The sequence below is a fragment of the Harmonia axyridis genome, chromosome 7 (assembly GCF_914767665.1).
Source record: "Harmonia axyridis chromosome 7, icHarAxyr1.1, whole genome shotgun sequence".
Classification (NCBI taxonomy): Eukaryota; Metazoa; Arthropoda; class Insecta; order Coleoptera; family Coccinellidae; genus Harmonia; species Harmonia axyridis.
The window spans coordinates 26,987,102-27,002,259 of NC_059507.1; the positions used below are offsets into that span (position 1 = coordinate 26,987,102).

General features: G+C 32.8%; 4 protein-coding genes across 7 annotated transcripts in view; 2 read left to right on the top strand and 2 right to left on the bottom strand.

Moving 5' to 3' along the window:
- LOC123684688 (RWD domain-containing protein 2A) overlaps positions 1-4,202 on the top strand; it is a 33,654-nt gene extending 29,452 nt beyond the window's left edge. For all 4 annotated transcript variants that reach the window (XM_045624056.1, XM_045624057.1, XM_045624058.1 and 1 more), the window contains exon 2: positions 2,955-4,202. In XM_045624056.1, coding sequence (XP_045480012.1) covers positions 2,962-3,807 — 846 coding nt within the window. In that variant the 5' untranslated portion in view covers positions 2,955-2,961 and the 3' untranslated portion in view covers positions 3,808-4,202. The remainder of the gene's footprint in view (positions 1-2,954) is intronic.
- LOC123684687 overlaps positions 1-7,395 on the bottom strand; it is a 36,560-nt gene extending 29,165 nt beyond the window's left edge. Inside the window, exons 1-2 of the mRNA XM_045624054.1 lie at positions 7,129-7,395; positions 6,917-7,066 (exon numbers count right to left, since the gene is read on the bottom strand). Coding sequence (XP_045480010.1) covers positions 6,917-7,066; positions 7,129-7,273 — 295 coding nt within the window. The 5' untranslated portion in view covers positions 7,274-7,395. The remainder of the gene's footprint in view (positions 1-6,916; positions 7,067-7,128) is intronic.
- A 2,846-nt stretch (positions 7,396-10,241) lies between these two features.
- Positions 10,242-12,353, bottom strand: LOC123684689 (peroxisomal membrane protein PEX16). The gene is made up of 4 exons (XM_045624059.1): positions 12,082-12,353; positions 11,790-12,030; positions 11,323-11,736; positions 10,242-11,063 (listed from the first exon to the last, which is right to left on the bottom strand). The coding sequence occupies exons 1-4, from the start codon at positions 12,200-12,202 to the stop codon at positions 10,802-10,804; spliced, it is 1,038 nt and encodes a 345-aa protein (XP_045480015.1). The 5' UTR covers positions 12,203-12,353; the 3' UTR covers positions 10,242-10,801.
- Positions 12,354-12,913: 560 nt separating this feature from the next.
- LOC123684690 (ESF1 homolog) lies at positions 12,914-14,907 on the top strand. Its single transcript, XM_045624060.1, has one exon. It carries the CDS (start codon positions 12,984-12,986, stop codon positions 14,895-14,897), a length of 1,914 nt encoding a protein of 637 aa, XP_045480016.1. The 5' UTR covers positions 12,914-12,983; the 3' UTR covers positions 14,898-14,907.
- The last annotated feature ends 251 nt before the right edge of the window (positions 14,908-15,158 follow it).

Genomic DNA, 15,158 nt, shown 5'->3' on the forward strand with positions numbered 1-15,158 from the left:
TTTTGCTTTTTTCGGGGATCTTATCAAATTATTCCACTGTATATACAGGGTGTTTCCTAAACATGCGGCAAAAATTCAGGGGGTTGTTCCTTGGACTATTCTAAGAATATTTTGTCCTTTGATGATTTTTGAAAAACCTCTTTGTTTCGAAGATACAGGGCGAACAACATTTTTCATATTTTTAAAATTAATAATAGTTTAAATAAAAATGCGTACCGCTCTGTGTTTACTAAGTAGGTACAATTTATTTTTAAATTTGTTTAACAACATTCCAATTACTAAAAACGGCCAGTTTTTTGACTAAAAATTGCTAATACATCACAAAACGAATTCAAATGAAAACCGTGTTTAATCTGTATTCCTTTACCATCTGCACTTATCAATTTTTAGTCAAAAAACTGGCCGTTTTTAGTAATTGGAATGTTGTTAAACAAATTTAAAAATAAATTGTACCTACTTAGTGAACACAGTGCGGTACGCATTTTTATTTAAACTATTATTAATTTTAAAAATATGAAGAATGTTATTCGCCCTGTATCTTCGAAACAATGAGGTTTTTCAAAAATCATCCAAGGACAAAACATGCTTAAAATAGTCCAAGGAACAACCCCCTGAATTTTTGCCGCATGTTTAGGAAACACCCTGTATATTTTATTACAGTTCGACTGCCTATTATACTCTCTCAAGAACGAAGTCTATTTGAAATGTGAGATTACGGAATATGATATTGTTCATAATTCCCAATTCAGCTGAAATAATTCCGAAGCTCCAGCACTTCCGGTTATACAAAAAATGAAAACAAAATTTCAAAAAACTTTTTTTTCATTTTATTTCCCAGATATTATCAAGATTATCATTCTCAATCACTCCTTCCTCAAATTGTTGTGTTAGTCCTAATAGTTTTCAAAGTAAAAAAAAATGTAAAAAGGGGATGATTTCATTAGTCACTATTATGTGAATTATTTTTGTTGTAAATATCCAATGCGTGAACTCAATTCACTTTTTCTAAATAGAATGATGTAGGAATATCCTACACCTCTTGAATTTGAGGAAGAAGTTATTGAGAATGGAAATCTTGATAATGTTTAAGAAAAAATGAAAAAAAGTTTTTTTTCTTGTAATCGGAAGGGTCGGAGCTTCGGAAATATTTTAGCTGAATAATAAATTACGAACAATATGATATGACGTCTAGTAACGTCTAATTAGGCAGTCAAACTTTGAACATCTTGAATATCTATTATTATATTATTATAATATCTCCTACTGATTACCTTGATCTTTTTCTTTTCAACGCAACAGCCGTGATATAAACATGAACAATAAAAGCATATATCAATAAATGTCTGGCTGAAGGTGTCTTTCCGTATGAACTAAAAAACGCAAAAATCATACCAATACATAAGAGAGGAGAAGAATGTTACCCATCAAACCATCGACCTATATCCATTTTACCTGTCATATCAAAAATTTTCGAAGAGATTATAAAAACGAGACTTCTCAAACACTTTCAAAGCAATGAAATTTTGAGCAACCAATAGCATGGATTCAGAAACGCCAAATCGACTTCAACAATGCTCATTGAGCTGATGCATCTAATTATCGAAGCTATGGATGAAAAATCGATCTCACAAATGCTTTCCAAAGACCTAACAAAAGCTTTTGATGCGGTAAATCATGGCATTCTGATCAGTAAGATACGGTACTATGGTATGGATGGTACAGCTTTGAAGTTGATTTGCTCTTTCTTATCAAACAGAGAACAGCAAGTACAATGGAATGATCTCCTCTCGGAGGTAAAGAGCATATCAGCGGGGGTTCCTCAGGGATCAATTCTTGGACCTCTGCTCTTTATTATTTACATGAATGATCTCAACCTAAGTATGGAAACATCCAAAAGAACATTAAGAACCCTTCTTTTTGCAGACGACACCTCCTTTTTTATAAGGGATACTAGTGTTGAGCAGCTACAACTGTTGGAGAGATATGTGCACTCGACTTCAGGCAAATGGTTCCACTCCAACTGTCTATCCATCAACGAATCCAAGACTCAACAATTACAGATAAGAAGTAAGAAGGAGAACACAATCAAACTCCTCGGAATAACTGTGGACGGAGTTTTGTCATGGGAGCCACATATTGAGGAAATGAAGAAGAAGCTGTCCGTATCTATATATTCAATATCAACAGTGAATAAAATATCTTCCAGGCAAGCAGCTCTGATTTTTCCAACTTCCATTCTGTGGCAACATATGGAATACTCCTATGGGGTACCTCACCACTAGTCCATGACCTCCTGATTCTACAAAAAAAAGCTATAAGGATAATCATGAATCTCAAACAGACAGACAGCTGCAGGGCTCCTTTTCAAAGGTTGGGGATTCTAACCATACCAGCAGTATATATTCTTGAATGTGCTACATATGTTTATAAAAATCTGGACCATTTTCCATTCAATGGCCTATATCATCTTTTCAATACTAGAGGAAGAGATAAGCTCTGCATTCCATACCACAGACGGAAATTTTCCCAACAGGGTGTTGACTTCTGGGGTCCAAAAATCTACAATAAGCTGCCTGAATCAATTAAGCAATTATCAGAGAAGAAGTTTAAGAATAATGTGAAGCCGATCCTCTTAGAGAATACAGTATATTCATTGGAAGAATTCTTCAAGAACTGAAATGTGTTTTTTTTCTTTTTTGACCTGGCATGATGCTGTTGTTTATTATATTATTATATTATATTCAAATTATGCACATTTTGTTGCTAAAATATTTATGGAATGTATAATTATTCCCATGATAAAACTGTAATTTTGTCACTTTTGATACTTTTACCATCGCTACGATCTTTTTCACTCGACATCATGTTATTCAAGAAAAAACATTCTGAAACATTTTGTAGAGAAAAATCATTGTAGATAAATCAAAATATTAATTACTTCCTTTTCTTTCCAGATCAATCATGAAGACAGAAAAATTGATAAGCAATCTAGAAATCCAACTCTCGGAACTCGAAACTCTTCAGTCTGTGTTCTACAATCCTGGAGAAATCAAGTTAGAAGATCCCACTACTTTATACGAGATCAAAGAATTCATAGAAAATACGAGTAACCTGCTACCACCTGAAATCGACCTAACAATAAACATAGAAGTGGATTCCTTAAAATTTCAACTACTCGTAAATCTTTCTCACGAATATCCAGATGTAGCTCCTTCAATATTCGTCAGGAACGAGAAACTCAACAGGATACAGAGCGGTCAACTGAACAAAGACATCAAGGATTACATGGAGAATTTGGAAAAAGGAGAACCCTGCATTTTCACTGCCATCTGTTGGCTGAAAGACAACTCACTTACGTACATGCAGCTTTCGACTGAATCGAAAACTTCGAGCAAGAACGTAGAGGAGCCACCCTGTAGACTATGGATATATTCTCATCATATTTACAGCAAATTCAAACGCAAGGAAATATTAAATCAGGCACAGTGTTATAATCTGAACGGCTTCTGTATGCCTGGAAAGCCTGGTATAATTTGCGTTGAGGGTAAAACCAGCGATTGTAATGATTGGTGGCAACTTATAAGATCCATGCCGTGGAAAAGAATATTTTGTAAAGTCACAGAGGAATTCAATGGCGAAGAAGATTTCAAGAAATTCGATAAGTTCGAAGAAGTCGGTTTCCAGAGCAGTAGTGCAAGAGGTACTCATATGGATGTAGGCGAACTATCGAAATACCTCAATAATCATAATTGCTTATATATTTTCAAAGATTTATTTGGAGTTGAACCTAAATTAACTAATAACTAATAATATTACAAACATTTGACAAATATGTTGAATTCATTGAGATTAATTCATTTCTTTTTACTTATTATCTACTTATATCGTATCAATTATTTTCATGATCATCATATTATAATTATTAATATGAATTATATTATTTATATTATAAATCTTCAATCAAAAGCGGACAGTCCTGATTTTAGGTTCAAGTAAGTCGTAACACAAGAATTATGCTTAGATCTTTTAACTATGGATTCCATTGACTTCATTCACTAGAAAACTATCACTCAAAAATCTAATCCTATTATTTGCTGGGCTTTAAATGGAATTTTTTCATCAGAAATGACTGTTTGTTTGGAATAAATACTCCTCTTACACAACCTATTATATTAAATAATGAATAAAACGCATAAAACATAGTAACAAGCCAATTGAAAAGTCCCCGGTCTACCATAGTGAAACACATTATTTTGTCAAAATTCGATTTTATTATTCAACACAGTTGCTTTCGAGGGCGATACAGCGATTATAGCCATCTTCCAACATTTCAATACCATTTTTGTAATACGATTTGTTTTTCGCTTCAAAATAGACCTCAGTTTCGGTGATTACTTCTTCATTGGCGCTAAATTTCTTTCCAGCGAGTTTTTTTTTGAGGTCTGAGAACAGAAAAAGTCGCTGGGGACCAGATCTGGCGAATAAGGTGGATGCAGAAGCAATTCGAATCCCAATTCATGCAATTTTTTCATTGATTTGCGACACGGCGCATTGTCTTGATGAAACAACACCTTTTTTCCTTCAAATGGGGCCGTTTTTTAACGATTTCATCCGTTAAACGATCCAATAACGCTATATAATAATCGCTATTGGTGCCATTACCTTGCCAGCTGACTGTTGTGTTTTTCTTCGCTTTGGATTCGGTTCATCGTGTGCAGTCCACTCAGCTGATTATCGAGTAAAATTATGGAGCCATGTTTCGTCCATTGTAACATATCGACGCAAAAATTCAGGTTAATTGCATTTAAACAGCTTCAAACACTGCTCAGAATCTTTAACACGTTGTTGCTTTTGACCGATTATGAGCTCGCGCTTTTTAAATAATTCTTTATTACCAACTAGTGATAACCACTTTTTGAATCTAGGAATGTCTTTTTTGGATTAGGGAACCTTATGTCCTGTGGGTTCACTAAAATGGCAAGTATTCACAGCACAAGATGATCCACCCATATACTGAGTCAGCAAAATTATTATAACAGGAAATAATACATAAATACGAACGTAACTTAATCTATGAGAATATGTGGTCACAAAACACCTTATAAAATGGATTGGCAAATTAAAAAGGATATAACAGGAAAAGGTTAGCTTGAGGCAGAACACTTCCATGTGCGTTTGCCCGCATCTGTCAAAGTTTACCTATTCAACTCCCCCAGCCCTTCTGAGAAGCCCTCACTTTTCAGGATGAGTGAAGTCTTAGAACATTAATAATCTATCTATATTCTAAGAGTGAAGTAGTCTCAAACGTTCTTCTGATTTTTCGTCCTTTTCTACCACATGCAAGAATTTAGATACGTTTGACATCACTTAATTCTTACACATGAGTCAATGAAAACGCAGTAAACTGTTGAAAGGTTGTTAGAACATTTGGCAATGGCTGCGTTCAGCGGACACAACATTTATAAAACAGTTGGAAGAATTTTCGCTGAACGGATCTGATCAGTGAGCGCATACTCAACATGTATGGACGCCATTTTTCTGAGCGACTTTGAATTACACTCACTAATCGACAAGTTGTGAGAACTGTCAAAACAGGAGATTTAGAGGTTAGGTATTTTCTAACCGTTCAGGAAATCCCTCTCTGATCAGTGAGCGCTCAGTGTTCAGATTTGCAACTGCTCTTTCTGCTAAACGCAGCCAATGCTGCCTATTCCGAACTCAAGCTCGCAAAAACGAGACCTTTTACCACTCGTGTCACCACTGTGCTTTATTAAGTTACTGTAGTTTCAGCTAGAGTCTAGCCGAAACTCTTTCGCCACAGTGGTCATTAAGTCACTGTAGTTTCAGCTAAAGTCTAGCCGAAACTCTCTCGCCACTGTAGTCATTAAGTCACTGTAGTTTCAGCTAGAGTCTAGCCGAAACTACAGTGACTTAATGACTACAGTGGCGATACGAGTGCTCTTGTTTTTGATTGGCTGCCGGTTTCTGAGCCTGAATATGGCTACTTTTTGTTTGTATTCTGCGCTTACCTGATTTTTGAGATTTATTCGAAATGTAAGGCCCATTTTATTAAGTCACTGTAGTAGGTATTCTTCAGTTGAATGAATTTGTTCTATATCCAAGTCACTACAAATCTATCAGGCCTAATAATTTTAATTTTGACGAAGTGACAGTTCAGTTCAGTCAATCGTATTCTTAAGTTCTATGGCTAAGCCCCGTCTCATTCACCATTTTTAGACTCAATTCGAACGTTTTATTTAGTCACTGTAGCCGGAACTACAGTGTCTTAATGAAACACATCAGTGGCGACAGTTCGTTCAAATTGAATCAAAAAATAATAATAGTGAATGGGTCGCCGGAGTTTATCCATAGAACTTAAGAATACGATTGACTCAACTGAACTGTCACTTCGTCAAAATTGAAATTATTAGGCCTGATAGATTTGTATATAAAACAAATTTATTCAACTGAAGAATACCTACTACAGTGACTCAATAAAATGGGCCTTACATTTTGAATAAATCCCAAAAATCAGCTAAACGCAGAATGTAAACAAAAAGTCGCCATATTTAGGCTCTGAAACTGGCAGCCAATCAAAACAAGACCACTCGTGTCGCCACTGTGGTCATTGAGTCACTGTAGTTTCGGCTAAAGTAGTAAAACAGTGGCGACACGAGTGGTCCCGTTTTTGATTGCCTGCCAGTTTATGTGCCTTAATAGCATTGAAATGAGGAAATCCTGCTTGTTTTAATTTTTTTATATACCTACTTGCTGTTTATGCTATGTATCAAGGATTCACGTTTTTGTTAAATAAAAATTGTTGAATTTAGACCCTGATGAATGAATGAAATAAGTACTTGTTTTTTAGGGGTCAGCAATAAATCAAAATAAATGCTTTTTTTCATATTCAACATACCAAAGTCATCTTTTGGATGGGTATCGGGAATACTCAAACTTCTTTTGATCCTTTCATTTCGTTTAATGTCGAACGAACCAGCTGTGAGCTCGAAATAATCATCTACATACTTTTCTATGAAGTTTTCTTGTTCATTCAAATTACCTGGAACTATCAATATCACAAAAGATTAACTTTGCAATCAATTAAATGTTTGGTTCACTATTATTTACCATTTAATTTCGGGTGTAACTTCAAACTTTCAAATAGATTCTGATTCAGAACATCAAAATCGAAATTATTATCTGCGGTTATTTCAATGAAGAATTGTGATACTGAAAGAGAATATAATAAAACTAAAACTAGTTTTGGAACCATTTTCGACTATAATGCACTAGTGTCGAAACATTTCTGAAATTTCAAATTAAACTGATGAACATCTGGTTTTTAACATGTCATGTTTATCTACATTAATTTTTTTATTTTCCTAAGATTGCTTCATGATTCATCCTTAAAGATATTTTGAGTATGCGAAAAGGATTTATTTCGTTGAATAACATGTAGCTATATTTTAAATCCTTGTCCAATATACAGGGTGGCCACTTTTTCAATGGGATTGTATTGGTAACTTTTAAACCATAAGAGTTAGAAGGTCGGTCAAATGGAGAAAACGTTGCATGCATAGAAGCATTATCAAGCAGTTCAAACAAATCGAGATTATCAGGGCCGGTTATTGAGATATCATAAGAAAAGTAAATTATGTCATTTTAATTTTTCTTTTTTTCCCACTTTATTTCAAATATTGTCAAAAAATGTTACAGGAATTTTTTATTCGACAGTAAATTGTTCTCAATTTGACGTAATGAGATTTCGTATCCAACGTTTCGTGCTCTCTGGGCCACCCTCAACCTCATTTTTTTCAATACGGACCTGTATATTTTATGACGCTTTTCGAAATAACTTTTAACGCTGAATTCAACGATATATCATACAATGTCATTCGAAGTTGATTTTTAGGTGATTTTGACCCTTATCCAATTTTCTTTTGGGTCGGATCTGTAGTGAATGCAATTTATCAAAAACTGCTGTTAATAAAATAGTCAAGAGACGCGAATACAATGATTTTAAATTTGAATACCAAGCCTTGCAAAACTTATATCTCAATGATATCAAAATAAAGTTCGATTCTGTAATTTGTTTCAACGGAACAAATGACAAATCCACCAATAGTGATTTCTCGCGAGAAGATTGAGGATGTATTGGAAGGTATTCAAGAAGACGAAATAAGCAAATGTATAAGAAGTATGGGTTCCAGAACCGTTAAGTGCATTTTACAAAATGGTGGATATTTCGAACACCTACTTCATTCATTTTCATTTACTTTCGAATAATCATTCGATTTTTCTTTCATTAAATGATAATTCGATTAATTATTATGAATTGAAATATGTGAATAATTATAACTTGTTTCTTGATTTGATTCTGATATGTTCCATTTAGTTCAAGATGAGTAAGTTGATTTTCTCATCGAAATGTATTGCATGTTGTTAATTAAACTAAAGGTACCTAAATGTAATACAGATCCGACCCAAAGAAATTTGGATAAGGGTCAAAATCACCTGAATATCAAGTTTGAATGACATTGTATGATATATCGTTGAATTTAGCGTTAAAAGTTATTTTGAAAAGTGTCATAAAATATGCAAATCCGTATTGAAAAAAATGAGGTTGAAGGTGGTCTAGAGAGTAAGAAACGTTGGATACAAAATCTGATTACGTAAAATTGAGGATATTTTACTGTCGAATAAAAAATTCCTGTAACATTATTTGATGTTATTTGAAATAAAGTGGGGAAAAAAGAAAAATCAAAATGATAGAATTTACTTATCTTATGATATCTCAATAACCGGCCCTGATAATCTCGATTTGTTTGAACTGCTTGACAATGCTTCTATGAATGCAACTTTTTCTCCATTTGACCGACCTTCTAATTCTTATGGTTTAAAAGTTACCAATACAATCCCATTGAAAAAGTGGCCACCCCTGTATACCAAATATCAGTAAAAACTCATGACTTAGTAGGTACATTTTTAATTTGAGGTGCAAACGAACAAATTTATACATTCAATGAATTATTATTTATTATAGCCCAGGGTTCTTTTCAACACCCGTTGCCCGAAGGGGGGGTATATATTTTCGTAACAATATGTCTGTAATTCGTAGGTCCCCATAACGTTAAGGTTCGAATCTGTCCGGCCGACCAGCCGTGGACTCGATAACTCTCCAAAGAAGAAAATTAGAAACTTTTGCATGAATTTTCAGAAGAAGCTTCGAATTCCGAACGATATAACGACTGCATAATCCGACAAGGGTTGCGGAAAATGAGGCCTACAGAATTTTTATTTTTGTGATCATTTCGAAACTTCAGATCGAGATGAAATTCTGCTGTTAGAGTTTGAGAATAGCAATTTTCATGCACTTCATGCACATTTTCATGTTGATACGACTAACAGAACCAGAAAAAATTCGAGAAGAATACCTAAAGAAAAATACCTACTCAATATTCTAATGACAATAGATATACGATCGAGTTGAGATTTTGCTTGTAGATGTTTTATAACTATGTCAAGCTTTATGCGAAATTTTTCGTTGATTACGCAACCAAAATGCAGAATGTCAATAAAAATAATGCCCAATATTTAGTTGGTATGTAATAATTAGCACCTTTTATGATCATTGGAAGAGCGGCTTTTACTAATCAAGTGATTTTATTTTTTTTTTAAGTTGTTGATTGATTATTTCTCCTTCAATAAGGGAATATATGTGGGTTAGGCCTATCTCAAAAAGAACAGATTTTTTATTTCAAAGTAGTTTTTCTTTGAGATAAATTCTACAAATAGATGTACATAACATCTAATCTGAGATTGGCGTTTTAAATATTGTTCATGGAATCACGTGTAAGAACTAGTTCAACTTCTAATATCTGTATCTCCCCTAGAGAAGGAAATGTAATTACCTGAATATTTGAAGAAAAAGGACCATACTGATTCCTCTGTGAACTCGAAATATTTCATTATCAGTATCAGTAAAACCATTGAGTATTGAAATAAAAAAATAATAGTAACAGGTACATATAATAATGAATAAGTAGATTTATTCCCAATGGTATTGCACAACCACGAAATACTGTGTGGCGCATTTCGTCTAAGTTAAAGTGTCCAGAAACGCATATGTGTGAATCAGCATACCAAGTGTCCAATAAATATGGATTCACTTCAGGTGAAAGCCATTAGCATTCAAAATTGAAGAAACAGGTGTTCACAGTGTGGATTAAAAGGTGAGCAAGTAAATGAAAATATTTTTATTATGATTTTGATGAAGAATGTGGAAAATATAGTACCCTTCAACAGATAAATAAAAAGTTTATCCTAAAATTATAGTCCCAACATATAATGTTTTTTATTTACTACTATATATAGAAAATTTCTTAAAATATTTCATATCTTATCTAATAAATAATCTATGGGATAAAAATCGGAGTATTTATATTTACTCAGACAATAAAAAAAACCACAACAATGATTCCTCAAAATATTAATTGTGAAGAATAATTTTCAAGATACATGTTGTTCCCATTATTTCCAAAAAGCAAATATCTTCAATTCAACAAGATTTTCACATGAAAAAAAAACAATTTTAGTGGGAACATCAGTTTTATGAGGTTCAAGAATCACCTCAAAATAAAATGTCAATTTAGATTACCACAAATTCATTACAGATCTCTCCATAAGAAATAAAAGGTAGTTAAACCCTTATTGAAATCTTGTTGATATTCTCTCATTTTCCTTTTCAAATCAATTCCCCTGATAGCCAATAAAAACCCTAACTATGATATAAGAAAAATTTTCAAGAACTCCACATATAAAAATAGTTGCTTTGATAAAATGGCAAATATTTAATGAACTGGTTACAAATTAAAGAAGCGAAAGGCACATTTCTGCTCATACTATTTAGTAGGTCATTTATCTTATCTTTGCTATATCTGTTGAAAAATGGTGATCGTATCAAGTATAGCAACAAGTGGGTGGTCCTTCTAGAAATAATCACTTTCTGTTTAATAGAAAGAGTGTTAATTTTGGTTTTATCACAGGACTTATACAGGTGCAAACTGAAAAAACAAAGTGTGAAGTCAGCACAAAGAATATAAAATTGATGATAAAAATATATGAATCTGAGTAATTGGAAACAAATATAGAACCTTTATAAAGAAGAAACAAAGAAGCATCGACTGAAGAAATCCTGGACTGAAGATTTTCCGTAATAAAATTAATGTCCAAATAATTAGTTCTGAATAAGTAGATATCAATGAACACATGTTTAACAGTACATAACATCCACTTGACACATAATAATAAAAAAAATCCTACCTGCACAAATCAAACATCAAAGCAAGAATATAAGGTTTCCAACTTTTCTGCCCAAAATATATCAAGGACCCTAAATGTGCAATTGGCTTCACTAAATAAATAGTCTCGGCAGCTAACATTCGATCAAGTAGTGCTTGCTCTATATTTTCCAAACTAACAGGATCATAAATAATCTCTTTTTGTAACGGTTTCCAAGAACGAATATTTGCTGGTGGGGAAGCTTCAATCTTTCGTATAATTCTACCAGAACGTTTCAGTTTGAAGGAAACAGATCCTCGTTGACATATTTCTGAAACTGAAATACATCCAGCATCACTTGTTTCAGTCAATGCCCTTCTTTCCAAGACTGATATTACTGGATATTGAATCATTGATTCTTTATAATGATGTACTAAGACCAACTTAGATATACACCTGAAATTATTGTTTTAATCAATCACAATAATATTCATTACCAATTAATTTACTTGAACAGCTGTATAATACAAATAACCAGCCATCTGCCTTTCTCGCCCCATTTTTTTGATGCTGACAACTCTAAAAACACTTCAGAATATTCCAAAACAGTTAAATACAATCTTAGTTTTTCTCCAGATCTGACCGTATTCAAATGTCTTAATTCGCATATTATCCTGTCGTTGTGAAGGACCAATAGATTTGATAAACAATAAATCAGCTCGGAAACTACATGTGAACTATTTATTCTTCCTACAATAACCTCGAATGAGTAAAGATTATTTTAAATTAAGATATCTTAACCTGCTATGAAATAGGAAAGCCATCTAGCAGTTGTCTCGAAATCGGTTGATACTTGGGGATTTTTGCTAACCCAGTTTCTATAATTATTGTAAAAATCAGAAAATCTTAGAGATCTTGGCATTTTCGAAGAACACCCTGAAATTTTTTTCTTAAATGATGAAACAATTAATTGAAGTTCGAAACTTTCGTTTTGAAAGATTTTCTAGGCATAATAATTTTTATATTTATTATCACTCAAAATCTTTGAATGTTGTCCACAGGGCACAGACCATAGAATATACATTTATATATAACTATTGTTGTAAGAGCCAAAATAAATATATTGAATGAAATTTAAGGGTCTTTAGGCTCGGGTTTTGGGAGTAAATGATTGACTACTCTTTATTCTATGCCAAGCTTTCGCATTTATTTAATGCTTCTTCAGGGCTTCTGCAGATCTTTTGCAGAAGCCCTGAAGAAGCATTAAATAAATGCGAAAGCTTGGCATAGAATAAAGAGTAGTCAATCATTTACTCCCAAAACCCGAGCCTAAAGACCCTTAAATTTCATTCAATACATTTATATATATATATGTCTCTTCTTCTTCGTCTACTACAAAATACCAAAAATATATGTAGACTTTTATACAACAATAACTTCTACTTTAATCTGAATTATGTATAATTTTTACTTTATCTTGGAATAATGTATAATTGTGTAGAATCATGGAAAAAAATCTACATATGGCCGCTCTACGCTTTCATAATGAATTGATCATTGAAAAAGAATTCTATGAATAGACTTAACTCTGTGTTTCATGTATGAATTGATGATATGAATTGTTGGTTATGTTATTTTAACCTCAGTTCCATTCGAAGATTCATAGTTCTAGTGATTGTGTCAAGTGATATTTCTTGTAAATAATGGATGATGAGAGATTTAATCGAATCAAGCATGATGCTAAATTTCGACGTATTCCAAAGAAATCTCAAAAAGTTAAAATAGATAAAAGGTTTCAGTCTATGTTCGAAGATGAAAAATTCAAAGAGAAATACACTGTTAACGAAAGAGGAAGACCAATAGAACATACAAGTACGAAAGATTTGAAGCGATATTACCATTTGAGTTCATCAGATCAGAGTTCTTCAGAAGATGAAGAAATTGAAGTAGAAGAGGAGGGAGACTTGAAAACAACTAATAGTACCGATAACCATATTTCTAAAGATGTGAAGAAAAAATTGAAGGATTTGAAGGTGGATTTTGCTAGAGGTGAACAAACATTATTATCCGAGAGTTCTTCAGATGATGAAGAATCTGAAGAAGAATATAAAGAAGAAAATACTTTTGATCATAAGTGGGGTGAAATTGATGCAAATGCTGAAACAACTACTGTCATCACTAAGCGACTTGCTGTTTGTAATATGGATTGGGACAGAATTAGAGCTAAAGATATAATGGTATTATTAAATTCTTTCTTACCTCCTGATGGTGTTATAGAATGTGTGAATATTTATGTATCTGAAATTGGGAAAAAGAGATTGGCAAAAGAAGACTTGTATGGTCCACCTGAGTTAACAGAGGCCAAACTGGATGATGAGGCTGAAGAAACTGATGAAGGATCAAAGGTTCATATGGAAAGACTTCGTCAATATCAGCTAAAGCGTTTGGAATATTATTATGCTATAGTTACTTTCAACAATGAAAATGTAGCAGATAAGGTTTATACAGAATGCAATGGTATGGAATATGAATCAAGTGCTGTTAAACTTGATTTGAGATTTGTTTCGGATGACACAGAATTTGATGATAAACCTAAAGACACTTGTAAAGAAATGCCTTCAAAATACAAACCTAGATATTTTACTACAACTGCATTGCAACAAGCTAAAGTTGTTCTTACTTGGGATGAAACAAATCCTGATAGAATTGATCTTAATGAAAAAATAAATAGTGGTAAGCTAGATGACTTGGATCAGGATCAATTGAAAAATTTCATAGCTTCCAGTGAAGATGAAAGTGAGGAAGAAGATCCTCAGCGGGGTGAAAAGTATAGGGACCTTTTAAGAGAAATAGAGAATGAAGAAAAGCACAAAGATGAAGATGAGATTGAACTAGAAGCCACTTGGGATATAGAAGCTGAAGCAAAATCAAAACAATTAGATGATAAGAATAATTCAGAGGGAGAAGAAAAAAATCCTTTCCAACAATACTTAGATAAAAAAAAGGAAAAACGAAAACAGAAAAAGAAATTAAAAAAACAAGAGAATTCCAATACCCTTGAAGATTCGGATATACCATCTGACATAGATATGAATGATCCATACTTTGCTGAAGAATTCAATAAACCTGAATTCAGTCAAAACAAGAATAAAAAACAAAAATCCAAGAAAAATGAGTCAGATGAAGGAGAAAACGATAAAAAAGGAGCTGAACTTCAACTAGTCTTGCTTGATGAGGAGGCAGAAGACAAAAAGCATTTCAGCTTGAAAAAAATACAAGAAAAGGAAGATAAAGTTAACAAATCAAAAAAAAACAAAAAGGGTAAGAAAAAACATGATGAGCCCACAACTGATAATGATGGATTTAAAGTTGATGTTAATGATCCCAGATTCTCAGCTGTATTTTCGAGTCATTTATACAATATAGATCCTTCAAATCCACAGTATAAAAAAACTGAAGGAATGGAAACATTTGTTAGAGAAAAATTGAAGAGGAGGGCAACATATGATGAAGTTGCGCCAAAAAGGAATAAAGTAGATGATAAAAGGAATACGGAACTAGGTGCTTTAGTTAAAAATCTGAAAAGAAAAACAAGAGAAATGATAAAAAATAAATAATATATATTTATTCTGGTGTTTATTTTCAACCCCCCTAAAATTATTATAATTTAATCCTAATAATTATTCTTTCTTCTGGTTGTAGTCAAAGTTTTTAATGGTAATCATCTTTAAAGTTAATAATAATTGAATCATAATTCTTTCAATTGCATAGAGTTTAATTGTTTCCCCACCACTTGAGTGGTTTTTTAAAACCTCTTTGTTCTTAAAATAAAAATTAGATCATTCTTAGGATTTTTTCGATCATTCCTATATTCATAT

Coding starts and splice junctions, on each gene's coding strand:
- LOC123684689 (XM_045624059.1), bottom strand. CDS start 12,202: ATGCCAAGATCTCTAAGATTTTCTGATTTTTACAATAATTATAGAAAC. Junction 11,737..11,789: donor TGTATTATACAGCTGTTCAA/GTAAATTAATTG, acceptor CAATAATTTCAG/GTGTATATCTAAGTTGGTCT. Junction 11,064..11,322: donor TTGATGTTTGATTTGTGCAG/GTAGGATTTTTT, acceptor TTGTTTTTTCAG/TTTGCACCTGTATAAGTCCT.
- LOC123684690 (XM_045624060.1), top strand. CDS start 12,984: ATGGATGATGAGAGATTTAATCGAATCAAGCATGATGCTAAATTTCGA.